Source organism: Dryobates pubescens, chromosome 2, assembly GCF_014839835.1.
Source record: "Dryobates pubescens isolate bDryPub1 chromosome 2, bDryPub1.pri, whole genome shotgun sequence".
Taxonomy (NCBI): Eukaryota; Metazoa; Chordata; class Aves; order Piciformes; family Picidae; genus Dryobates; species Dryobates pubescens.
In genome coordinates, this window is record NC_071613.1 from 31,356,276 (window position 1) to 31,382,754 (window position 26,479).

A 26,479-nucleotide genomic window follows, 5' to 3' on the forward strand; every position below is an offset into this window, starting at 1 on the left:
TAATACTAAAAGCAAGGAAACAAGCACTTCGGTCAAGATTTCAAGCCATACCGTATCACTTAGAGAATCACAATTTTCTATCTGTTTTCCCCAGTCGTTGTGAGTCACTGTAAAATGTTAAACCTACAAACAGAATCATTAGAAAAAGTATTAGAACTACTTACCAGATCTTCGATGTTCCCATAGATGTTTTTTTTCATGCCTGATGCTCGTGTTGCTACCCATCCTCCTAGTGAACTGAACTCCATGGAGTCTGGTTCGTGGCCTGTACAGAAGCCACTTTCAGCAAGCTAAAAAAAGGGGGAGAAAATTCATTCCCCAGTGCCCACATTTGCTTAGTATTCGAAAGATCAGTATTCAAGGCTTTCTTTTTAAAAAAAAAAAAAAAGAATATTCTGACCACACATCCGTTTATTCAGGAACAAGTTTTGTCTTTGATATATAAATGAAACAATTTAGTTCTGCACACATTGTGCTACACATCAGCCTGGTAATACTCCTCCCCCATCTCTTGAAACTAAGACCTCAAAAGTATGAGTTCAAATACCTATGTAAAATATTGTAACAAAGTATCTGCCAACCTTGCATAAATGCTGACAATAAACAAAGCACATGGCCTCTTTTTCTTTCTACCCTAACACGATATGCAGCAGGTCTGCAGAAAATGTGAGCAAATTGCCTGTACTTAATTCTCTCAAGAAGTGATATGTTTTAATATACAGCCATCTGGTTGGCTTCCTGTATGCAATGCTCTCAACTACTTGTGATTCAGATCATGCATTCCTGTACATTAAGTATTCACTTGTTTCTCATTTTTCTGTATTAGCTTGGCTTTGCCATCTGCACAGCACCTGAGGTTGACTGGATGCCCTCAAAATCACAACACCAAAGCTGTGAGACAGCAAGGATTAAAGACACAGAAATAACTGTGTTAGTGCATTTTAGAAGATCAACTTGTACTGACCAACTGAAAACAATCCACTTGTACATTGGTATTGAAGTATACCCCCATAATGTAGATCATCAACTGTGTTTTGCTGCACAAAGTGCTTCTAACTTAAACAACTGAAAGTCTTCTCCATGCAGTGTTTATTTTGATCCATCTTGTACCAGAGGAGCTTGTGGCTTCACACACTTGCCAGTCATATATGCACCCTCCTCATTCCCCAAGATTACAAGAAAGTTGCTTCAGTCACAACTTACCAATTTCTACAACTTCCATAAACACAAGCATAGCAGACAATCATGCCTAAGTTTGGAACTGGCTGTACACAAAGTACTTGGTCTAAACTCTTGGAATCCTGTTGTGAAAGGAGCACGTGCTAAGAGCACTCACAGAAGGGTGACATCACGCTACATACTTTGCAGATGCAAGAGACACCTCTTCCAGAAAATATGAGCACATACTAGTTTTTCTGTAGAATCACAATCTCATTGATAATGTTTATTAAAAACACAGTATCAAATATTATTCTACCTTCATTATCCCTTTGTCACCTTTAGTCCTTATCGGTTATTATTCCACATTCTGATCTGATAAAAACAAGTGACTTGAAGCTTCTCTAGAGCCTACCAATATTTGGAATTCTCATTCAGCAGAAAATACTGTCTTAGCCATACTAATCACTAGTTTAGATAGACAAATGTGCCATGTATACACTGATTTTGAACACCTCATTACACCACCTACAGATATGAGGTCTTCCAAATCTATCATTTTAGAATTTGGTTCTTGATTTTGGTTACTGCTATGAGGTTCATGTGATGGCCTACCAAGTAACTTCAGCATCCAAAAAACAAGTACCACAGTAAGAAACACCAAACCTCAGAGGCACAGCAACATAATTCCTAAATAATGCTGGCAGTCTCTGGATTAGCCTCCAGCCCAAAGCTTACTTAATACTAGCAAGCTGCAAACCAAATGAAACAACTTTTCATTTTCCTTTGCACAGTCCAAATGCATTCAACTTCAGTGGAAGCCTGCATTCACATTAACTGTAATATTAAAACATAGTTATGGTCAAAATAAGCACAACTTTGAATCCTAGCCTTAATCACATTCCATTTGCAAATAATGCTGGAATCCCAGTGTAATAAGGGCTTTTAAAATATACGCAAGCATTCTTTAAACAGATGATCTGAATTTGTGTTCTTTGCACACTGAAGAAATTGCACAGAAGTCCTCACACACTCAGAGTCACTCCAGATTAAAACCTCTGTACAAATACTAGTTTTATTCAATACAAAGAAATTAACACGCAGTACTCTCTTCATAGACAAGAACCCAACTGAAAAACTTTTTTGGATCAAAAGTGTTCAAAAAGAATAACTGCAACAGTAGTATTTCAGCTTGTAAGAGCCATAAGCATCGAGGGAATATTGTCTCTTAAAAGAAAAGTACTGGCATTTCAAGGACAAATAGTTGTAAAACACCACCGTAGTATCCTGGAATAGCGTCATTTAAATGCAGAGAATATTCTATTTGGATTTTAATTCCAAACTTGAAAGAAACAGAACTGGAAAAGTTAACATATCAAATGATAAAAAGGAACATAAGAGGCAAAAAAGACTATCCTTTTCATCATTAACAGGTCTGTCAATCATGTATGGCAAATTTTCTTCTAAAAAATTGGGGGGGGGGGGGGAAATCAAATAACCCTTCAAATCTCTGCATATTTAGGCATGCACTAAGAAAAGTTCAGACAACATTTATTGATTAAACAAATCAATACCTAGAATTTTTTTTTTAGATAAGCAGAACTGCACGTCATGAAAACTAGTAACAAACATCCATCACTTGCTTGATTATAGAAGAGTGCTGAGAAAGATCCTGTGAAGCATGCTGCAGATAATCTGACAAACAGCAATTAAAAACCACTTAGAAAATTCAGTCTTTCACTGAACTCTTGTTTTAGGCAATTATCCATCCTTTCTGCTACTCTCCTGTAGCTGGCCTCAAGAAACTGCAACAACATATTAACCTTTGAGGAACTACATTTAGCCAAAATGGACTAAAACATGCATCACAAAATGGCAACCTGAACTTTTCCTGGTAATTGGTACTAATCATCTTACATTGCAACCACAAGGGTTCATCTAAGCTCTGAAGCAGAAAGAATAGCATTACATCCTCTGAACTGTCAGCTTATTATAGTAATTACATTTTGTAGCTACAGCTGAAAAAAATAATACAAAAACCCCAAAGTAATCAAATACAGCATTCAATGCAATATACTTCACAGCCATGCACATAATGCTTACCACACCAGTCTGCATGAAAACACAAGAATCAAGATAGAATTCAATGATTTAGACAAAACATGAGGAACAGCTAAGAAAAACATGGAGAAATACTAGATGCTTGGGAAGTTAAAAATACCTGTTTTTCCAGATCTTGTCCAACAATGCCGGCTTCCACACACGCTGTTAAGTTTTTCTCATCTATCCAGAGAATCCGATTCTGTTGAAAAGCCAATTAAACTAAGAATCAGTGTTAAAGATTTTATTTTCTTCTCTAATATTATAGGATCAACATGCTTGGTCACGCAGTTTACTATCCATACAACACTAGTTAGTACAGCAGCAGAACCTGAGCCCTTCACTCCCTCAAACAGCTACACAACAGGTTATAATTAATGATATCAACTAATAAATATGTTACTCCATTTTAGTGGTAAGTTATACCAGAAATGTTTACAGAAAGAATGCAGAAAAGCCATAAAAAATTAAGTCAAAGCTCTTACATAAGTCAAACAATACAGTGAATTTCACAACAGGCTTGTAGGTGCCTGAATCTGAATGTCTGGACGTGAAGTTTACCCCAAAAAGAAAAAAGTCTTCTTAAACATACTTCACAGGTTTAATAGACCACATGCAGTTATTCCAGTTCAGTTCTTGGATTTTGACACAGTAGGCTAGAAGCAAGATATACTACATAATGTCAGAGTATATACACACTTAAATTTATAAAGATGCTTTATTATATAATTTTGTGTGATGAGACACTATCAGTATATTCTACCAAATAGGAAAAGTAGTAAACACTACAAGTTCTATGGCGCACTAGGCATAATTGTCAAATGATGACAGTCTACATGACAGTAGGGGGTTGGTTTTGCTTCCACTCTATATTCTTAAGTACACTCCTGATGTACTTTCACAAATTAATACACAGAATCATAGAAGGAAAACATCTCTACCTTCCCCTTGCCTTGATTTTTCAAATGACAGAAACGTGGACGTCTTGCACTCCAAATTAAAACTATGCTTTAAAGCAACTATCTCCCCTCAACATCATCACTCAAAGCCAGCTATTTCAGATTCTTTCAGACACTTTCAGTTTCAACCCAAACTGCTTATCTAATCTAAGAGGTAAATCAGGTTTTGTGCAATATAGGCCCTGCATATAAAGATGTTAATTTAATATCTGTTAAAATAGTAAAACTTAGCAAATCATCTCAACTGCTCTGAGAAACCCAGGTTTAAACCCTGACAGTGCTTTGCACCTTAACTTCCTTATTTTAACTCTTCATTAATGATTTCAAAAGTTGCCTGGCAGAGTCATTCAAGACAAAGTAGTTTATTTTCTGACTTGGTATATACTTACATGTCTAGCTAATACAAAAGCATAATAAGAGTTAAGCTTATTCCTTTCCCATCCCCAAACCAGACTGAAGTCAAGGCTGCGGGCTATGACTCTGAGTTCAAATGAAGGCCTGAATCAGTACCGTACACTATGGCTTTCACTCTGTATGGCCAGTTCCCTTGACTACAGCCTTTGCAAAGAAAAGACTACTTTGTATCCAGGCACTCAGAAAAAACAAGTTTAACTGAAGCACCCCTTACCAGAGAAAACAGTCTTAGGTCTTACCACAAAGACTAAAGGAGTTAAGCTCAGCAAGTGCTCAAAGGCAGTAGAGCCTTGCAAAGACACAGATTTCAAGCATTTCATTACTATACAGTCATAAAACTGTCATTTTAAAATAACTATAAAACTCCTTCATAATGGAAAGTTGAAAACTAGCACTCAATTTTACACAATGTCATTTCTAAGCTGCCATAAACCAACGAACTTCACGTTCTCAGGATGCTATTTGCACAAAAATCTAGGTTTTTTTTTTTTCAAGTGGCCTCATATCTGTAAATCAACCTGAAGAATTTTAATCAACCTCTATGTATTTTCAAGTCTGCAAAAACTAGTGTAGTTTTCAAACACATGTAACTTCCTCCTAGCCTTTTATTTAACCTCCGTCACGTTCCCATACAGAAGAACAGTGGCTTCCTCTGAATTTCACTTAAAACTTAACAGTGACTTTTTTCTCATTAAGTATATGTAGCTCAAACAAAGCAGTACAGGGCTAACATCCACAAAATATCACTTAAACTGAGTACAAATTTAATCATGCCTGGTATGGATTAATATTTCCATTCCTACTTCATTCTTGCAAAGAGAATGGTGATCACTAGAGAACAGTATTGCTTTAAGTTTAACTGTAGGGTACTTCAATAGAATCACAGAATTGTTTCGCTTGGAAAAGACCTCAGACCATGGAGTCCAACCGTCTACAGATGTCTACACAGCGCCATGTCTACACATTCTTTTTTTTTTTTTAAACACCTCCAGGGATGATAAATCCACCACCTCTCTGGGCAGCCTCTTCCAATGCCTGACCACTGCTTCAGTAAAGAAAATTTTCCTAACATCCAATCTAAACCTCCCCTAGCACAATTTGAGGCCATTTCCTCTCATTCTATCACTTGATACTAGGGAGAAGAGAATGACCCTGACCTCACTATACTCTCTTTTCAGGCATTTGCAGAAAGCAGTGAGGTCCACCCTCAGCCTCCTCTTACTGAGACTACAGAATCCTGGTTCCCTCAGCCACTCCTCATAAGACTTTTCTCCAGGCCCTTCACCAGCTTTGTTGCCCTCCTCCAAACATGCTCCAGCATCTCAACGTTTTTCTCATAGTGAGGGACCTGAAATGAACACAGTATTCAAGGTGCAGCCTCACCAGTACTAAGTATAGTAAAAACTGAAATCAAAAGACATACCATTTGTGATGTATCCAGTGAGACAATGGTTCTTTTTTCTTCTTCAGGACATTCGAGGGCACTAGAGACACTTGTCCCTCCTGCACATATAGGAGTGACACTGTGATCATAAAATTCTCAGGTAGTTTTCTTTACATGCCATACTCTCTTCTAAGACTGAATAATCACACAAGTTAACTGTTTGAGGCAAGTGATTAGCCTTTTAAGGCTGTCCCTTCTCTTAAACTGGGTTTCACAAAATCAAGTCAGCACTAGAGCTGACAATGCTTTAACAATGCTCAATAACACACCAGGAAATTGTGACCATCTCAGTTCTTTCTGTTAAATCCAGAGTAGTTTTAAAACAATGAATGACAAATAACAAAGCCATCCAAGACATGGTGATAGCTATGGTTACTATACACTTTGAGAACACTACAGAAGCCACTACACTTCTAGCTAAAAAGTTGGCTTAAGTCTACCTAATACAGGAATGCAATACTTATCCAAAGCAAGAAATAAACTGAACTAAAACAATCAAAAAACCCAAACCAACAACGAGACCAACAAAAAAAAAAAAGGATAAAAATCAAATGTCAAACTTCCCTGGAGTTTTCTAGCGTGCCTTTGAGGCTGTTCTGTGATGTCTTACAAAGAAACTTATGGCTTCTCAAAGACCACAAAAGCCACAGGAAAAGAGGCTAGGATGCTGGAGATCCACAAGCTACCAGAAGAACAACCAATGGACATTACAGAGACAACATCAACTAATACTCCTGCAAGAGCAATAAAATCTATCACCTTTGTTTCCAATGGCAAGAAAGATGGCATTTTCCTTAAACACCAACCCCTATAGTACTAACTACAAAAGCTAGCCACAGTTCAGTATAAAGAACCTTGGAACACAACCTGAAGATCTTTCTGTATCCTAGTCAGTGACTAAGAAATGGTCAATACTGTTGCTTTCAGCTACACCAATTTGCTAGTACGACAGGCAACATGCCTTACAGTTCTCCAGATGTTTCTGTCAAGGGTGACCATGCTTTAGGGATAAACCAGCTCCATTACTGTGGTATTGTCTTCAAGTGACATGCTCATCTTCTCAAATTCTAAAAATATTCGGGGGCTGTAATCTTCAAGCATAAGCAAGTCCCAAGTAAAACACACAAATTTATCCCACAGAATTAAGAGACAAAACTTCTCTCAAAAGCTCATGAAATGGGACATCCTGTATTCTCTGAGCTCTAATTCAAAACAAAGTAGCTTACCAATATACTTCAAGCAGGCTTAGAGAAAAAAGCATCTGTGATTAAACACCTGACAGCCCCTTAGAAACTCTTTAGGCTGAGAAAGAAACATTATACAGGCCTTTACCTGCAGTCTGTATCTGGAACATTTCCTGAAAACACCTTGCCTCAGGAGTATCTACTCTAACTTTCAAACTGAATGTCTAAAGGGAAATCAGAACTATGGTTAACGATCTTTCAGTGCAGTGTCTGACCTATGATATTCAAAAATACTACAAAACAACCACCTAATCCATATATGTTTGGGGGAACAGAGCACAAACTATATACCCACAAACACGACATCTCTAACAGATATTTGAATTTCTTGAGCTATTTCCTAGAAGTCTTCCAAGGCACAGAGGAAAACTTTGGCTTCATATAATTACTCCTCTTGCACATTCAATACGTTAAATGCTTTTAATGACTTTGACTAAGTTAAATATATCAGCTTTTAATATTGCAAGATCATAAAAAAATATTCAGACAACACCTAAAATACTACTAAAAAAACTCCTATTGAATTATTGCTACAATATCTTACCAAGATCTCAAACTGAATTCAAGGAGAATACATTTTCATTAGTGATGTTAAACAGATCTGAGACATTTTAACACTTACCACCAAATGGAATTATGCAGACATTGTGTTTGCAGGCTAATTCCACAATTTTAACTACGTCTTCATGGCACACTGAAAGAGTCCAAACAGAATTTGTGCTTAGTATTGCTATTTATGCTTAGTACCAAATACTGCAGTCTGAATAAGCAGCAGCTCCTTTTCTGACACCAGCAAGGAAGACATTTCAAAGAGTTAGGCATTAAACAAGAGCTGGGCTCAGAAAAATCAGAATTCTAAAGTTTAGATCTGAAACAATTCTACATTGAAAGAACCAACTACAGCCTTAGTCTCTTGCCCTATTCATGTATTGAGATGTCCTGCAAATTCTCAGGGCAAGATGGGCTATCCAAATTAATTCAGGTAACTTGGAGAACAAATCAAGCTTAAAGCTTGTATTGAAAACAGGCTGTCCGGTTTACTTTAAGTGACAAGTCTCTTGTGAGACCTGAACAACTTTTTCTTTCTGGCTCACATTCAGTTTCAAAAGTAGAGTTGCTAGTGAAATACACTTTTTCAGAATGCATTCTGTATCTAGGAAGCAAAAATGCTTGTGCACAGGCAAGGAAAAGGGTCAAAACCAGAGATCAAATACAGGGTGTACATGAGTTCGTGCAAACAGCAGAGAATTAGCAGGACTGAAAAAACAGGCTTACAAACTGACTATTTTTCTCTTGCCATACAGAGCAGTTTAAAACAAAGGTAATCCATCATTTTATTTCAGTCACTTTTAGAGCTGCACAAGATAATGCTGTGGCAAGTGCTGTTGATAGTCACCAGTGCTGTCATGGCAGTACCTCTCCTCAAGTAATGAGATGCATCTTATAGTGCCTCTTTATGCCTCCCATATGTGATTTTTTTCCCCTAAATAAAGGAAGCAAAACTGAGCTAAGACAAAGTTCTTATCAGAAATTTTGGGGTTTCTAATGCAGTGCAGCTATCACAGAATTTAAAGTTTTAAAAGGCAAGGAAACAGGTTTACACAGCTGAACAGAAACTGTCAGGTACTTAGATCAAATGACTTTTTGATTAGCTACAGAAGAATGTCCACATGAAAATAGTTGCTAGTGACCAGAGAAATATCACTTAGTGGAAAATTCACACAAGTGTGCAAATAAAGTCACACCAGTTTAAGTATTTGGCGCCCTCTACTATATAGAAACAAGCATATTTTCTGCTACATAGTATCTATGACAGCATGAATCAGTATCTTTTTAAAGTGGCCTAGCCTGTGTTCACATTGCACTGCTCTTTCTTCAAGTCAATGATCCTTTGTAAAGTGTTCTGATAGGAATTACAGGTGTTCTGCTTCTGAAAGGTACAGCATGCCTCAAAACAAAATTATTTAATAGAAATATTTTACCACCCTTCTACCATTCTGTACTCTATCAAAATACAAAATTTATACTCCTGTTTAGACAGTTCTTTGTGAACATACATGTTTAAATGACACTGTGGTTACTTAAGTAATTCATATAGCTGTCAACAGAAACTTCAGCTACACGTAAGAAATTTGACTTCCCCATGAAGTGATAGGATTTCACAGGCACAACCTATAATCCAGATGTTAAATAACCATGATCTCCATTAATGAGAAAGCTCCTCCAGTTTCTGTAAAGATAACTAAAGTCAATGAACCAAGAGATGGCTTCCCCATCACAAGAAAGCAGGAGTTCAGTAAACAATGGCCTCCCAGATCAAAGGGGAGAAGAAGACAAGGAAAGCTTACCAGGCCATACAACTATATCAGGAATTCGCTTAAACATTCCTTCCCTGAGTACAAATATCTCATGTAGGCAGTGACCTGAAACAAACAAAAAGTTAAGAAGTTCAAACAAGAAAGCATCAAAAGCAGCACAGTGACACAACTGAAGTTCTCTTACCATGAGCTCTGAATACCCTATCTTCCGCATCCTGCGAATATGAGATCTTAGTGGCTCTGAGATCTTGAAGAAATTGTTCATTTACAATGGATGGAGGTACATCATTAACATTTAAGGATGCCTACAATACAAGGAAAAAGGTAGGTTCACTTTTATAGTATTTTTGTACAGCAGAAATAAGAACAGGTAAACACCGATACCCAAACAACAACTATTCTAGATTAGAAATATCAAAGTTCTCTTACTCATTTTCAATCCTACCCGGTATTCAATGACTAGACAGACACAGTAGTCTTTTATTGCAGGTAGTCTTGAATTAAATAGATCTTTACTTAGATATAAAACTTGTCTTAGGACTGAAAACTAACTAGATGAAACATTTTTGACAATATGTGTCTTAAGATAAAAGTTTAAGGGGTAACACTAGTTAAATCAACCACAAGGAAAACAGATTAACAGTCTCCTGCTCGTTGTGCATCTAGTTTTAAACTCCATTTTTTCTGTGGATTTTCATGAAAAGAATTACTGCATATAATTTCACATTGAACACCAAGTGTTTGAAGATCTTTGTTCTCCTTAAGACAAACAACTTAAAGTTGTTTTAAGTATCTTTTTTAGCTTTTCCACAACTATTTTAATCTTTCAGTTTTCATCATCAAGATCAAAAAAGTTAGTATTCATTTACAAAAATCTCCCTTCACACAATGCCAGGTAAAAACATGCTTTTATTTACTCTTATGGAACTGAAAGATTAAGATTTGTGTACTGAAAGGCTGGACCAGAAGCCTATGTGAACTAGGTCTGAACTGCTGCCTGTGGTAATTCTAGTATGAAAAAGGAAAATCATCATTAGGCCTTGAGAATTACAGAAGTAGGCATAGTTACTGCTGTTGACTGTAATGGAAAAATTGCAGGCTTCAGAGAACTTTCCAGTCTTATGCAATAAAGGCAGGAAGAAATGAGACACACAAATGGACCAAGATATTTTTCTCCTACTGCTACTCCTATACCCAAGTTTCTTTATGCTCTGCTGATAGAAGGTGAAAAAAGAATATAGCATGACAACCTGAAATATAAACTAGGAACTACAACAGAGACATGATAATAGGGGACCTGCAGTAGAGGTTAAGAATAGCTATGACTTCAAAGAGTGCTATTCTGTTTCAAGGTAGTCAGCCTATTTTAGATCATTACAAGAACATCAGAACCAGAACAACACAATATAGAAAGCAAGCACTCAACATTGCTGGTAGAAATCCCAAAGATCTGGTTTGCAAGAGATGACATGGAATCTAAATACTACTCAAAAATCTGCTCTTATCCTCACACTATGCTTCATTCTATATCTCCTCTACATATAGAAAGGAAACAACAGCTCTCTCAACCTCTAGTGACCGCAAGTTAAAGCAGCTGCCAATCCTGATCAAAGAAAACACTTCAAAACATATTGGCAGATGAAGATCCTGAAAGTCATAGCAGATGAAAGAACGTCTTGATTAACAGGAGACTGAAGTTTTCAGGCCCTATGAGATCATCAGCCTCAGAGAAAATACAATCTGCATGCAGAGGGTAAAACTATTTTCCAAAGTAGGATTGCTACAGTCACTGCACAAGTACTGCCTGCTTCCAACACTACTTTAAGCAGCTATATCTAGTCAAGAACCTGCAGCCTCAAAGGAACAATTCTTAGAAGGCAATCAGGTCTCCTGAATCTTAACAGGATTAATCTTTTTTTAAAAACACAATATATAGATGCCTTGCAAAACCCTGTACATTCCAAACATAGCATTTTTCTGAAAACATTCCATTTGATCTTGAATATTCCGGTAACCAATTTTCAGCACCCAGATATGTTAATAAAAAACTCAACTGTCAAATACAAATTTTGATGCTGAGAATACAGCATAATTTAACTTCTTCTTCGTTATCACGAACAACATCAAAGTTGCATAAACAATTCCCTTTAAGCTAAGTTCCTACAGTCTTCAAAACAGCAAGAAAAAACTCCCTGTATTGGAAAATTTCACTCCAATAAAAGTCCTGCCAATTAATCCAGAATCACAAGTCATGCTAAGTCATTGAAGGTTTCATGTAGTAGTTTTACATCAAATATGTTTTTCAAAAACTCTTGAGGTATTAACACACTGTATTTAAACCAAGTATGTGCAATGCGACCTTCAGGACAACAGCTGAATCATTGTTAACAGTGTGGTCTTGATTATCATCAAGACTAATGTTTGAAGAACTGGTTCAGCTCTTTACTTACTCTAGAGGTAGTTTTGTGCTCCAGACTTGCTCCAAAGGTTTTTAATATCCATTCCTTAAAAGTTGGTAATACCATACCACCTAATCTGTACCTGAAAAGTCAATATTACATAGGGTCATTTTAAATTAAAAATAATGTATGTCAGATACACGTCTTTTGATTCTATGTACGCATGAAAGTGTGAAATAAAATTCTTTACCTACAAAGCCTGCACAGATTCTGCACATTCTAGTTTTCATGCAACTGCACATTTCATTGTATTAAAACCTGTTTTGTACTTCAAAAAATCAAATAAATTGTTTACAACTTATATATCACTTTGTGATCTTTGGGAATTGTGGCATAAGGCTTTTCAAATATCCGACACCCTCCCCCATCTTTACTTTTAATACAGGGTCTCTCCCTTTTACTGCATAAAGCAGTGTCACAATTCACATGCTAGTTACAGGTAAAAGTCATGTGCATGCAATGTAAACAGCAGTCTCAGAAACAAACCCAGATCAGTACACCTTCTGTGTTTTAGAAAAACAGACTTAATGGTTCCCATCTCATCATCAGACCCATCAAGCTACATGAAATTATTTCTATCACAAATGTTTTGACAAAAACTTAGCCATGTGACAGTGCTGACCTACAGACAAGGGACAAAGCAGCTGTTTGTGACCATGTAACACAGGAAAACAAATAAGGCTGGGGACACACTTGAACAGGTAGAAACTACGGCTATTAATTCTGTACATGTACACATGTAGGTTTATGTATGCACAAGAATTCTCCAAGGATAAGAGAAAAGGACCTTTCCTTGGTATTAAGAGCTATCAGCAGCAGAGAATTCTTACTCCCCTTTGCACCTGGGTCACTGCATGAGGCCTAATGGCTCTTCCTTTTAAAATTATTCATTATTAATCCAATTATGACACAGTCCTTCACAGTTGTTGCAACCAAGCCTACAATTAAGTCACCTATTGCACAGACAGAGTAATTTGTTTTCTCATCTCCGCTACCTCCTAGTTTTACTGTTGCACGAAAACTCCACTCTGTTCCTATAGATACTAGGTTGAAAGCATCTTAACTCAAGCTAGACTCTCAGGCTTGAAAGATAGCATTCAGTCATTCCTCCTGCAGCAGCTGTTAGTTTTTCATCATATCCATACTAAACAATTAAGGGAATTCTGTGAAAAGGAAAGAGCTGTAAGCAATAGAAGTTTAATGCATTTGCAACAGGGGTTTGCGTGTTTTCTTCTACACATAAAATTTTGGGCATTTCCAGCCTATTCTTACAGCAAAATTGGAAATAAGGCTAACCTTAATCACTTATTCAAAAGGACGAACTAAAACGTATCGGAAAACCAACAACTTTTAAGTCAAGACACGCACAGAAGTCACAGCATGGAGGGAGTTAGTGAGTTTGCTGCGTAGAATGTAACCTATGATTGCTCACAAAGCAAGCTTTGTACGTTGATGGAACAAAAAGCCCCTGCAAAGACCTCCACTCCCCACACACCCCAAAAAACAGACTACCAAGCATCATCCAACCCTGGGGAGATGGTAGAGCTTAATGTTCATTTGACACAGAAAAATCACGGACTGTAGGGAAAGACAACACAGTTTTCATAAAGTGTTATTCTGTTCCACTAACCCTAGAGGTTCTATCAGGGTGTAAAACCACAAAGTGAATAAAGGGGATATAATGAACATTAAATTCCTCCTTTATACTTCCACAGGTGTTCACCCTAAAAGCTGTTTAAGAAAATACATTGCTACAGTACTGAAGGGAGAGGTTCTTCTACAGGCTGAAGGTTAAGATAAGAAGCTAAAGTCAGGGTTTATTCATCACTGTCCAAGACAGATTCAAGCATACAATTTGCTGCACAGATACAGGGATCAGTTTTATATAATGTCCTCATGAGCAATCTGGATTTATCACTGGAGTCACCAAGTAGTCGTGAATATTAAGCTCTTTTGGGGAGACAGACACTACACTTGTAGGTGCATTACTTGCAGATTTTTCAGAACAATATTGTCAGCACAGGAAAAATCATGGCACCTTCACTGGCAACACACAACAGCAGCCAACAGTGCTATGGATTGACCAGGTGAGTAAAAGAAAGATGACAAGGTGTATCCACACCATGAGTGCTGCACACAGTTTTTGTCCAAAGAGATGTAGTGGAGCTAGAGAGGTTCAGAGAACAGGAACTGTAAAGACCAAGGAGCCCTACAAACAGAGACTAAAGGGTCCAGAACTCCTCAGCATGAAGAAAAAGTGTAAGATAGGATAAAATTTAGACTTTCATAACCAATAATGTAGTACATTAGGCTGAAGAGCTATCGTTCACCTAATCCTGCAGCACAGTAAGGGACACTTGATTTGAGACAAAGTACTTTACACAACAGCAACCTGGAATGTGCTGCCATGAGATGCTGGAGAGGCAGACCGCATGAGCAGACTTGAAAGCTATTAGACAGATTTATGGACAACAGATCAGTAAGTGGATATGAAAGGACAAGGCATCTATAACATCTCTGCAGATGCTCATTCTATTTTCATTTCAAACGCTCTCCTTTTGTCACTGTGACAAACTACACTAGAGAAACTACACTGGTGTGACCCAAGAGGACATTTCTAACATTATGTATCAGTTAAAGAGAATACAATTGGGGAAAAAATGCTATTCTAGAACAGCAGCTGGTACTCAAAATAGCAGCCTCAAATTTTTATCAGGAGAAAGCGTTAAGTCCAGAACTTTATCTTCTGGCCTTTAAAACATGCTGCAGAGATTTTCTGTGCAGCATAACCTATCCTAGATAAACTAAAAATAGCGGATGGAAGAATGAGTGAGTGACAAAGTGACAAGAGTCAGAATTTTGGTAAAAGGAGAAGGATCCCTAAATATTACACAATGAACTTAAGTGCCTAAGACAAGGCTTTGCACTTTTGTCTGGGATTGAAAATTAAGAACTGAAGTGTTCAACATCCCAGTTAAGTTTTTGAAACTACTTCACACAAGCTCAAGAACACAAAAGCATTTTTCTGATGGGTAGTACTTTTAAAAATTATTTTTTCTTTACTCCTACAAAAAGTGTATTTTTTTAAACCAGGGAACAGACTGCAAAACTACTTCCCACTGAGGCAGAAAAAAAAACCAAAACAGTAAGGTGTCAAGTGATATGCTTAAAACCCACTGGAAGAAAGTTAAGAGATCCTCAAGTAGACTTAATTTTTATGTAATTAAAAAAAAAAAAAAAAAAAAGGAGGTGGTGTCCTGAGGAATACATAAAATTGCTGTACAAAGGGCTAATAGGCAATAAATAAGAAGTGTGGGCCCCTGAAGAGCAGTTTTTACTTTTAAGCTCAGAGGATCAAGCAGCTCCAAGCACAACAGTTGGAGAAACCTGTAACACAGATTAAAGGTTTAATAAAGCAAACTGTTGATACTCAAGAGGTTCTCAAAACTGCACTGATGTGCTGCATATTACCTAAACATGGTGCAGATTCTCAGTCCAATCCCATTCTCCAAGGAAAGTTTTATTGCACAGCGTATATCAAGTCTGAGAAGACTCACATTAATTTGTCTAATACTTTTAATAAAACTTCCAATAGGCCAGTCTATTTTGCTACACATTAGTTTACTGTGTAGACTTCAGTAAATCTCTTAAATACAGGATAGCAAACAACTCATTCTGTGAAATAAATCAAGTTTCTTGCCTTCTTTGCAGGAGTGTAGTTTTTAAACTCAAAAAACCCCAAACGTAAATAGTAGGTTCCATTAAATAAATCTTCAGCTTACCTTTTCCCTGTGAATTCTACTTGGCCCTTCTTATTGAAGATGAATTTGGAGTCATTATATCCCCATCCATTCCACTTAAGAAGTTCTTGCCTTAAAGAAAGAGAAATACAAGTGAGAATGCTAGTATACTGTAAGTTCAAAATTATTTTCAGCTATATGGCTTTGGAAAAATACTTATCAGACAGCAATGCAAGAAATCAAGTACATACCCAAAATGCATAGCTTCATAGAACCAAAAGTAATTCTGCAGCCACAATCATTACTCATTCAGATTGGATCCCAAGACTTGAAAGACTTTATAAAAAACCCCACCAGCTTAAGTCAATGCACAGTATTTGGTGTTACTCTCAAATAGGCAAGAGTAATGTTTGAAAGCTGCTTGTATTTAAATCTATACATAAACACAGATATAACTAAACATTTTCAGAAGGAAAAAAAGATATCTAGCATCATGAATTTTCTCTATCAAGAAAACTTTACATTCTAGCTGTTTGACATCACTACTGTAATCTCACTGCATTCCCAGTGACATTCACCTGAGGCACCCTCAGAGGCACATTTGGACTGAAAATACATTTTAGCAAGTCAGAAAAAAAGGCTTGAAAATCCAAGAACTGCAGGAAAAACATACAAAATACAACCTGAATGTGTCTACATAAGAAACAGAATAGTAAAACAAACACACACCTACACCACAAATAAAAATCACACACAAACCCAGAACTGCCAAAATATAGCCATAAAATTGAAATGTCCTAAGCACAACCATGTTAAAAGAGGACCTCTAATTATGATAAACTCATCAGAAGTATATTAATGTATATTTAAGACTTAGAGATACACAAAGAGTACTAACATATTAATCTAACTTTGCTTTAAAATTTGTTATTAACAGCTTTAAGCTTAAGGAGAGTAGATTTACATATTAGGAAGAAATTCTTTACAGTGAAGGTGGTGAGACACTGGAAGCACAAGGAGGTCATGGATGCCCCCTCCCTGGAGGTGTTCAAGGCCAGTTTGGATCAGGCCTTGAGCAACCTGATCCAGTGGAAGGTGTCCCTGCCCATATAAGAGGGTTGGAACTAGATGATTTTTAAGATCCCTTCCAACCCAAACCATTTTACAAATCTATGAATTTATATTAGAAATTACACACTAGGCTAAACCTTGATTTTCAGTTAATAAAAAGGCATCTTAAAGGAGTCTGAACACAGCTGATTTAGCTCACTCCAGTATGTGCATAGAACATTATTGTTAGCCTTTGTGTAATGTAAGAGTAAGATGAATGGCATTTTAAAAGCACCTTACAATTGAGAGAAAGCACTGCCTCAAGTCAGTTGTAACTCTAGCATTACATACAAGATAACTGAGCGATGACTGATTTCCAAAGACCTTAATTATAAACACAATATTAACATAGCCTGCTGACACAGTGTCAGTGTTTTAAAGAGACTTGAGTTAATCTGAATTCTTTTTTCTTCAAACTACCTGTACACAAGGTTTTAGTTAATCAAATGGAAAACAGGCACAGAGATGTACTTCACTGCAGTTGTTCAAATGAGATATGTCAACAAGACTTTGACAAATCCAGCACTTTGCAAACTTCGTAGAGCAGTTTCAGTACTCAGTAACTGACATCATCTTGCAAAATACCCAGTCTATGTTGTTCTTCCATACTGAAGAATTGATTCTCAACTTTCAGTCAAAATTGAAGTGTTTGAGCAGACAGCTCATCAGACAGAAGCTTCTCTGGCTGCCTCTGCCTCCTCCCTCAAACTTGATCTTTACATGTCATGTTCACTCAAAAAAAGGCAAAGATCCACTCACATTTGATAGCATGGGAATGCCATGCACTCATTACATTGACATAATGGATTATAAAACATGGGTTTAATGCATATAATGCAGTTTTGCCTGTTTCTACACATATTATATATAAATATATAGAATATTTTTAATATGCTTATAAGAAACTCCAAAGACAAAATCAAACACAATTGAGCTGTTCCCAGCTGAGAACAAGCTGACAGAGAAGCAGCCAACTTAAATGGCTTTTAATCTGAATGTTCCCCTCAAATCCCCATCATAGCACTCCTCCTGAAGGCAAGATTTCTCCCTCTGCTGACTAAATGTAGTATATCTATATACCTGATCTCTATAGTTTGGTTTTTGAACCCTGGAAAGTCAGAATAGATTTAATACAAATAAAGGAAATTTGAGGAAGGGTCAAGTAGATTCCCCTGCTAATTTAGAGAGGTAAAGGCTCTTGCAAGGTAGTGCCACAACAAGTATACCAAACATGATGCATGAACCAGGCTAGAAAAACTAGCTGCAAAGATAGAGGCAATTACGAGACTAAAACACAAAAGACTGGACTCTAAAGGACCTGGTGACATGAGATAATCTTGTAAAGCACACCTTTGAAACTATCATTAGTCCTGATGTTGAATATAGATATATACTTTCAAAAAAATCCAAGGGCGCTGCTATTAAAGCACTGAACAAAGACTCAGACAAAAGATCTTTCTGCTAAGCTGACTGCACTCCCAGTTGTTTGCCTCTTCTAAAGGCCTGCTTTGCTGGGCTGGTGTTGAACTACCTGGTGCTTTCATCAGGCTTCAAAACCTAGAACAAAGGTTACGGGTTTTAAGACCTAGAACAGAGGCTGGAGAGCTCCCAAACAGAGAGGGACCTGGGGGTGCTGATTGACAGCTGCCTAAACATGAGCCAGCAGTGTGCCCAGGTGGCCAAGAGGGCCAATGGCATCCTGGCCTGCATTAGGAATAGTGTGGCCAGCAGGAGCAGGGAAGTCATTGTGCCCCTGTACTCTGCATTGGTTAGGCTGCACCTTGAGTATTGTGTCCAGTTCTGAGCCCCTCAGTTTAAGGACATCGAGACACTTGAACGTGTCCAGAGAAGGGCAACAAGGCTGGGGAGAGGCCTTTAGCACAAGCCCTATGAGGAGAGGCTGAGGGAGCTGGGATTGTTTAGCCTGGAGAAGAAGAGGCTCAGGGGAGACCTCATTGCCCTCTACAACTACCTGAAAGGTGCTTGTAGCCAGGAAGGGGTTGGTCTGTTCTCCCAGGCAACCAGCACCAGAACAAGGGGACACAGTCTCAAGCTGCACCAGGGGAGGTTTAGACTCAAGGTGAGGAGAAAGTTCTTCACTGAGCGAGTCGTTTGTCATTGGAATGGGCTGCCCAGGGAGGTGGTGGAGTCACCATCCCTGGAGGTGTTCAAGAGATTGGACGTGGCACTTGGTGCCATGGTCTAGTCATGAGGTCTGTGGAGAAGGTAGGACTCTATGATCCTCGAGGTCTCTTCCAACCTTAGTGATACTGTGATTTTATTTTCAAGCTGTAACTATTCCTGAATAATACAAGTACACAAAGGTTTACTCTGCCTGATAACAAAGCTCATTAGTTGTATTTTCATTTTTCTCATCACACCAATAAAGTTTGCATGTTTGTAGTTAAACACCCCACCTATCTCATAATACAGCCCTGCATAATGGGTAGTGTATTCTGTGACAGATTAGTTCCACAGCAAAAAGTTAAAATTTTTATATTCTAAGCTATACTGAGTAAGTCTGAGATTTCTGCCTGGAGACCAGAAGGTGTGGTTTTGTAAGGATCCATCTTACAGTCATTCTTTTGTTCCACCATACCAGCATACTGGCAGTTTAAGAACTTTGTGTAGTTTAAGGAAGAGTTTATTGCTATAACCATAAAGGAAAGTCCTCCAAAGGCTAGAGAGTCTCAGGGAAATGGGCAGTTTGTGCCAGAATATTGCAATCTGTTATTCTATTCTGTTTCCTCATATTCATCTATTTAAGGGAACGCACAGCCAGATACCCCTTTTCTCTCTCTGTCTCAAGAAGAGCTCGTGCTTTCCTGTGGTCTGGAGGGGGAATGGCTTTTTTCTTCGCCTTAGCTGGCAGGGAATTTCCAGCTACAGGAACAGGCCTGCTCCTGGGTCAGCTGAGGCTGAGGTTTCTGGAAGGTTTTGGCCTGGTAGGCCCAGATGAAGGACTCAGCCTAATTTGTGAATGAATTGCTTCTACCTGAATACCTTTTGTATATATTTGTAAATAGATCTTCCCTTTAAACATCTGATCAGTGTAGAGCATTTTTATCTTGCTCCTTGGGAAAAGCTGAAATATCTCTTCTGTCGTTTTGCCCTGAGCAGCTCATGTCTCAAAACTGGGACAGAATTGCTGTTTCATTTACTACTTTCAGTTCCTGACACTTCATGCATACACACCATGAGAGGTTTGACAAAATAGTGCATGTGGCTCCATAAAAATTTGAGCTGCTTAGACTTTTTCAAAGACAGACTGATTATCTCAAATTTGTAACTGGCAAGGCCTGCAGAAAGATCAAGCTGCTTAATTTTTCTTGCATACCATTTTAAATGTATGTTCTTCATGAACAAGAGCCAGTGAACTTCATGATTTAAGAGAATTACCTTCAGCACAGAGGAAAGCGGGAGACATCCACAGGGGATCTGCAAGCCTCTGACTACTGAGGCAGTATTGGCATCATATTGATAGAATTCAAAAGCTGTAGTACAACTTTTTGGAGGAATGTTATCTACTAACTGGCATATTATTCAGAAGAGGTGTAAGCAGCTGTGCAAGACAGACCAAGGAAGGACCCTCTTTCCTCCCCCTCTACCTTGGCTCCATTGTGCCAGGGGAATACACTACCACACATGCCTGTTCTGCATTTCCAGTTGTAAGCTGGAAATACAAGAAAAATTGAATTTTGAGAGAGTAAGAAGCAGAAAACAATCAAGGAAAAAAGTATGTTTCTAACCATTAATTGTTGTAACAACATTCCTCCTTGTTGCAAGTTTAAGGCACTGAGATGTCCTAGAGAAATGTTCCAGGACAACTAGAGAGACTCCTGGGAAGTGTAATCTTTTATTATTTCATTCCCATAAGCCCTGCACTTCTATAAAACCAAGCATTTCTGCTTGTTCTGCCCCTCTTCCTCTCTCTCTTCTCCCAGCTGGATCTCATCTCTTGTTTGGTATTGCAGGGGAGTAAGGCCTAGAGCAGCCTTGGAAGGGGCCCGGAGCTGGCAAGCCGAATTTCAGCTGCATCACCAGGGTTTGGTAACATGGCAGGAGGAGGCACAGTGGCAGGGAGAGGGGACCACCTGAGGCCTGGAGGTTTGGCCAAAGTGCAGGAGGTTTTCAAAAGGCTTTTTGGCTTAAAGAGGTTGTAAGCCCAGGTGGAAGGACTGGGCTGAGGCTGAATATGAATCTGGGTATTTTTGTAATTTGCATATATAGTTGTAAACAGCACTTCCATTTTACCTCCAACTCTTTCCTATCCTGTGTGAGAGCACCTTCACTTTCATACTGCCCTTTTGTGGTATTTATAGTCACCACTCCTTAGAAAACTATTTTCACATCCCAGCTCCAGAGCAGCACCCTCACCACCTACTGTAATGCCCTGTTTGCAGTGAAGAGAGGCAAAACAAGTCCCAACACATTCCAAACACAAACCCCATTTATCTCCCTCCCTTTGGAGACAGGGGTTTTGGCACAAAAGTAGACAATGCAAGATGCTTGCAAATCTGCGTAAACATGGGCGTGCCCAGGCTTGTTTGGACCCATCTCCTGAGACAAACAAGTGCACACATCTCACATGTGCCTCACCATTTCCCATGCCCGTGCAGTGGGAGAATTTTTGATTAGTAAAATATATTTCCACATGATTAAGTATTAAAAATTTGTTAACACTGTTGTAGCAACTAGAGCTGCCTATCGGCTCAGCACTGTGTTTAACTTGGCTATCAAGAATGATCCAAGCTGTAACTGAGTAATTGATGTAGCATTCTACATCTCCCAAAGATTTTATTTCCAAAAATCTTGGTGTTGCACTAATACTCCAGAAGAGTATAAAAGGCAAAAAAAGTTGTTGAGCATCTGCAGACATAAGCATGCATAAAAAGCTCCTTCCACGTATTCCTGTACTCAGTGTATGCAATCCTGACTCTGAGACCAAGGGAACTACACATTGATCTGCATCCCATTGGAATGGGCTGCCGAGGGAGGTGGTGGAGTCACCATCATTGGAGGTGTTTAGGAGGAGGCTTGATAGGGTGCTTGGTTGCATGGTTTAGTTGATTAGGTGGGTTGGATAATAGGTTGGACGCGATGATCTTGAAGGTCTCTTCCAAAATGGTTAATTCTAAATTCTAATGCCTACCACTATTGTGCCTACCCAGACTTTTACAAACTATGTATGCTCTAATACTTCAATATTTTGTACCACCTGAAACAATTTCACTTGCAGTTTCTATCCTCATTGTTAAAAAAAATTCAAGAATTACTAAATTGCAACAAAACCTTCAAACCTGAATACCCTGTATAATATCAGAATACTTTGAATAATATTGGAATGTCTCAAAATGCATTAAAAAGTTTCATATCCCAGCCTCAAAAAAAAGATACTCAGTTTGACTTAGAACATATGCAGCATAAACTTGTCGGTTTGACTATGTGTAGCAAGATATAATTTACACCTTTTCTTCCCAGCCCCCTTTCTAATAATATATATAGGAAAGATAGACTCATCAACATTTTGTATTATTCTTGCTTTAAACTCAATGTTACTCAGCTCTGTGTTGTACCCAAATTGTCTCATTTAAAGAGAAAAGTTTTCCTATTCAGGACATAGGCTGCAGCAAAATACCAAGCTCAAGTACTTAACTATACTTTCAGACTTGACAGAAACATGGAATATTTTAGCCCGAAATGTTACAAAATAACCATTTCTTTCTTGCCTTCTAACTTGAAAGTCAGTTCTTTACTACTGAAATGTATGAAGTACTATAAAGCAAGTTTCACTTAATTTTTTAATACATATGTATTTATATATATACACAAATGATATTGCCTGAAGGGGAAAAAAAAAAATTAGAGCAGACAAGTTACTATGGAAACAGTGACAACAGATGAAAACTGTGTGACTAGATTAGGTCAGTTTAAATATTCCACTTTCATGACAATGCCCAACACTGAGATACTAAGTTGACTAAATGGAATAAAGATTTTCTCAGAGAAACTCTTTTTCAGTAACTCAAGCATTTCCTGCATTTTTCTGGAAAACTGATTATGAAATAATCAAGGAGACACTGGGCAGGACGCTGTTTGGGTCACAGCACAAAGCATTATAATAAACACACAATGACCAATTTGGTACCTACAAACTGGGCAGAAGGTGACAAAATGCCCAGCCTGGAGGGGTGGAAGGGTGACCACCACAGACTGCTGGCTGAGCTCATGCTCCCAAGGCATCCAGCCACTCAGGTGAGCGGGAAGAGCCTCCAGACCTACACTGTTTCAAGAAAACCATACCTGCACAGTGACTGGCTGAAAGAGTTCTTGTTTCTCCCTAGGAAACCAAAGTACTCAAGCTCAGCCCACACAGAAATTAAACCATAGACACAATTTCCCAGTAGTTTCAAATGAACACGTATGTATCAGACATCTGCACACACAATCCTTAAAGCTGACAGTCCAGGAGTTTTATACTGCAAAAGTTTCACCAATAGTTACAGAGCCTTTTATTTTCCAAAGCCTAAAGCACATTAATACTAGAACATCAGAATTAAACAGTTTCTTCACTTAAAGTTATGAGATATAAAGGTATGAAGTTCAATGAAATACTGGAACCAAGTAATGCATAAACTCTAAACATTAGCACTGATATTTAGCAAAGAATGGCACTGCCTTACTACACAGACATATCTAAGGACAGAAATATCAATCCAGCTTCCTCCTTCTCCAAAATGAATCTGAAGAGCTGGTACTTTACACACAAACCCAAGACACTGGTTAACATACTCAATGGACAAGTGACAGCTTCATATATTTTCCTCAGAGATACAAGACGAAAGTGCATTTCATTCCAGCTGAACCAATGCACCTCAGGTGGAGCAAAGCCAAGAGGCTCGCATCAATTTCCTCACCATAACCATCAGTATTTTCAATTCAATTACCAGCTGATGCTCAGCACAGCAACATATACATAAAATACTTCGATATTCCTGTTCTGTGACTGAAGAACAAGCATGTTCTTGGAAATTAAAGTGGCAGTTTTAAGGGCTACCACATGGACTAAAGCACCAGTATTTGCCTAATGCAACAATAAAAAGAAGTCCTGCAGGTTGTATGGTTCCTGCTAAACTCTACACATGGATGCAGTAAGACTAAGGGAGAATTACAGTGGAGCAGTTTGTTTAGGTTAGAGAGTCATGTCTCAACTGAGTAGGCAAGCCAATTCAGAGTATTTTGGAAGCCAGTAGTAAATTAGTATCAAATGCCTGAAAATTAGGAAAGGGAATGTAGACCAAGGAATCTCTTCAAGAACTGCTTTGTGAAAGTACCATTTATCTAAAGAATGCCATGCTGCAGGCAGTATCTCTTGTGTATCACTCTATACTTCTTCCCTCTTGGAGGATCTTTCCTGCAGCAAACCAAATGTAATCACTCTCAAGTCTGAAGTCAAATAAAATCTGTTTCACAACCTCAGACACATTCCAGTTTTGTATCCCATACTTTCAGCTAAAACCCTACAGCTGCACACGCACCTGACAGGTGCTATTTTGTTTGCTGAATGTCTGACAGGGCAACACAAACCTGGATTCATTAACAGTTTAAATCTACAGTAAGTAGCAGATATTTATCTACAATAAATGCAGACAAGATTTCAGGCAAAAGACCAAGAGTTTAGGTAGTCAAAAGCACCATGTGCTTTTTAAAAAAACACACACACACAAACCCAACACAAACCACAGCAAAACAACCAGCTGTTCTGGCAGAACAAACATTAACTCTCCTTCCTAGCCTTGACTATTTGACTACTCATTTCGCCACACTGTAATAAAGCAAGCCCCAAGGAATAAGGAAATTAACATTCCTCTAGTGTTCTTTCATAGAAAGCTTAAGTCAATTAGGGTGAACTAAAGATTCAAGAAAGCCAAGACATTATAACTATGCTTCTCAGTATACACTCAGCCAAATGATGACTCTTATGCAACAGAATACTAGAAGCTATCTCTATTCCACCTACTACTTCAACTGACATCAGTTTCATTTTATCTTTGAAGAGACTGTTCTACAGTAATGCACACAGATAGCTACTTCCAAGCAGTAAAAGAACAAGCACTTAAAGAGATTTTTTTTCAAATGCTGGAGATGAGCCCTTTGTGGGTTTTTTTTGAAAGACTGCAAAACCAGGAAATAATCTGCTTCACTATAAAAAAAACACACCAACAAACAAAACACAACACACAAAAAATCACCAAACACCAAAGTGAATGAAGGAATCAGTTGTCTACCATTTATTTACTTATGTAAGCTCAGTTCTTGGACAGCAGTGGTTTACCTATTGCATAGAGAATTTTTAGCATACTCTGTAGTAAATACATCAGTTAAGTGCTGAAGAAAACTTTTTGGCCTTTATCAGCTCTGAAGGCTTGCACACAACAGCCCAACACTTGTCCATCACAATCAGCCTATAACCGATTTTAATACTTCAAATTATCTGTTCTCTACTAAGAGGTACAGAAACATTTCAGGAAAGTCCAGTTGGCTGCAACCTGTTAAACTACAGATGGTTCTTACTATACTCCAAATCAAAGTAGCTTCTACTAGTCCAAATAATTATCATTTTGTTGCATTAAGAGATCGGCCTATTCCATTTAACTAAATCAAGCTTAAATAAATAGTTACATATACATATTAATTTTCTTTCACGACTGTTCAGCTTTCAGTAAAGTCAATCTACCAAATTCTTTTTTTTTCCTGTAAAATCCTACTTGCTTCCATACTGTAATCCATGTTGTACTTCACATACTAAATATAGTTTACTCGTATCTAATTTTTTTCCAATAAAATGGAACCAATTAATATACCCAGGTTGGTTTAATTTGTATCACAGGTCCAAATAATATATATTACTTAAATTCTTAGATATTCCTTATGTTTCATCTGCCTGACATTCAACTACTTGGAGCCAGATGACAGAACTGCTGTTGCATATGAAGTCACATTTGCCTGCAGATTATGACACTGTCTTTTATCAGGCTGATGTTTACATATGAGAATCTTCTTTCTTCATCTGTTCCTTTACTTCTACTAACCTTGACTAGCAATTAACTGCTTTGATGCAATCACAAAGCCTCCTGTTAACTGCCACACCTTCCTCAATGCAACAGACTCTTACTCTTCTGACTTCGGAATCTCTAGTATCATCAGTCCTTTTCTTGCTTCATCCTAAGTTTCTACCACCTAAATTTCAGAAGCTAGCTATTCCAAGATTTAGTTCAGCATCATGATGATTAAACATGCTGATTGCTCCAAGTATTAGTGGTAAGATATGGAGTCTCTGATGTTACTTGTTAAATTCAAGTCATATCAACTCTTTAGGAGTGAATTCATGATGCTGTTTGTTAAAATCACAATCATATAGACTCTTGAAATAGTTCCTGATAATGAAAGTATGGCAATATTAACACATTACCCTGAGCAACCTGGGTGTGAGCTTGACACCGAGCAGGCAGGTGGCTATACACTCATCCCTT

At 38.0% G+C, this 26,479-nt stretch overlaps 1 protein-coding gene across 2 annotated transcripts in view; it reads right to left on the reverse strand.

Annotated features, from left to right (window-relative positions):
- AGPS (alkylglycerone phosphate synthase) overlaps positions 1 to 26,479 on the reverse strand; it is a 57,312-nt gene that overhangs the window by 27,356 nt on the left and 3,477 nt on the right. For both annotated transcript variants that reach the window (XM_054174168.1, XM_054174161.1), the window contains exons 2-9: positions 15,879 to 15,968; positions 12,088 to 12,178; positions 9,822 to 9,942; positions 9,668 to 9,742; positions 7,942 to 8,013; positions 6,055 to 6,134; positions 3,380 to 3,460; positions 165 to 290 (exon numbers count right to left, since the gene is read on the reverse strand). In XM_054174168.1, the coding sequence (XP_054030143.1) occupies positions 165 to 290; positions 3,380 to 3,460; positions 6,055 to 6,134; positions 7,942 to 8,013; positions 9,668 to 9,742; positions 9,822 to 9,942; positions 12,088 to 12,178; positions 15,879 to 15,968 (736 nt within the window). The remainder of the gene's footprint in view (positions 1 to 164; positions 291 to 3,379; positions 3,461 to 6,054; positions 6,135 to 7,941; positions 8,014 to 9,667; positions 9,743 to 9,821; positions 9,943 to 12,087; positions 12,179 to 15,878; positions 15,969 to 26,479) is intronic.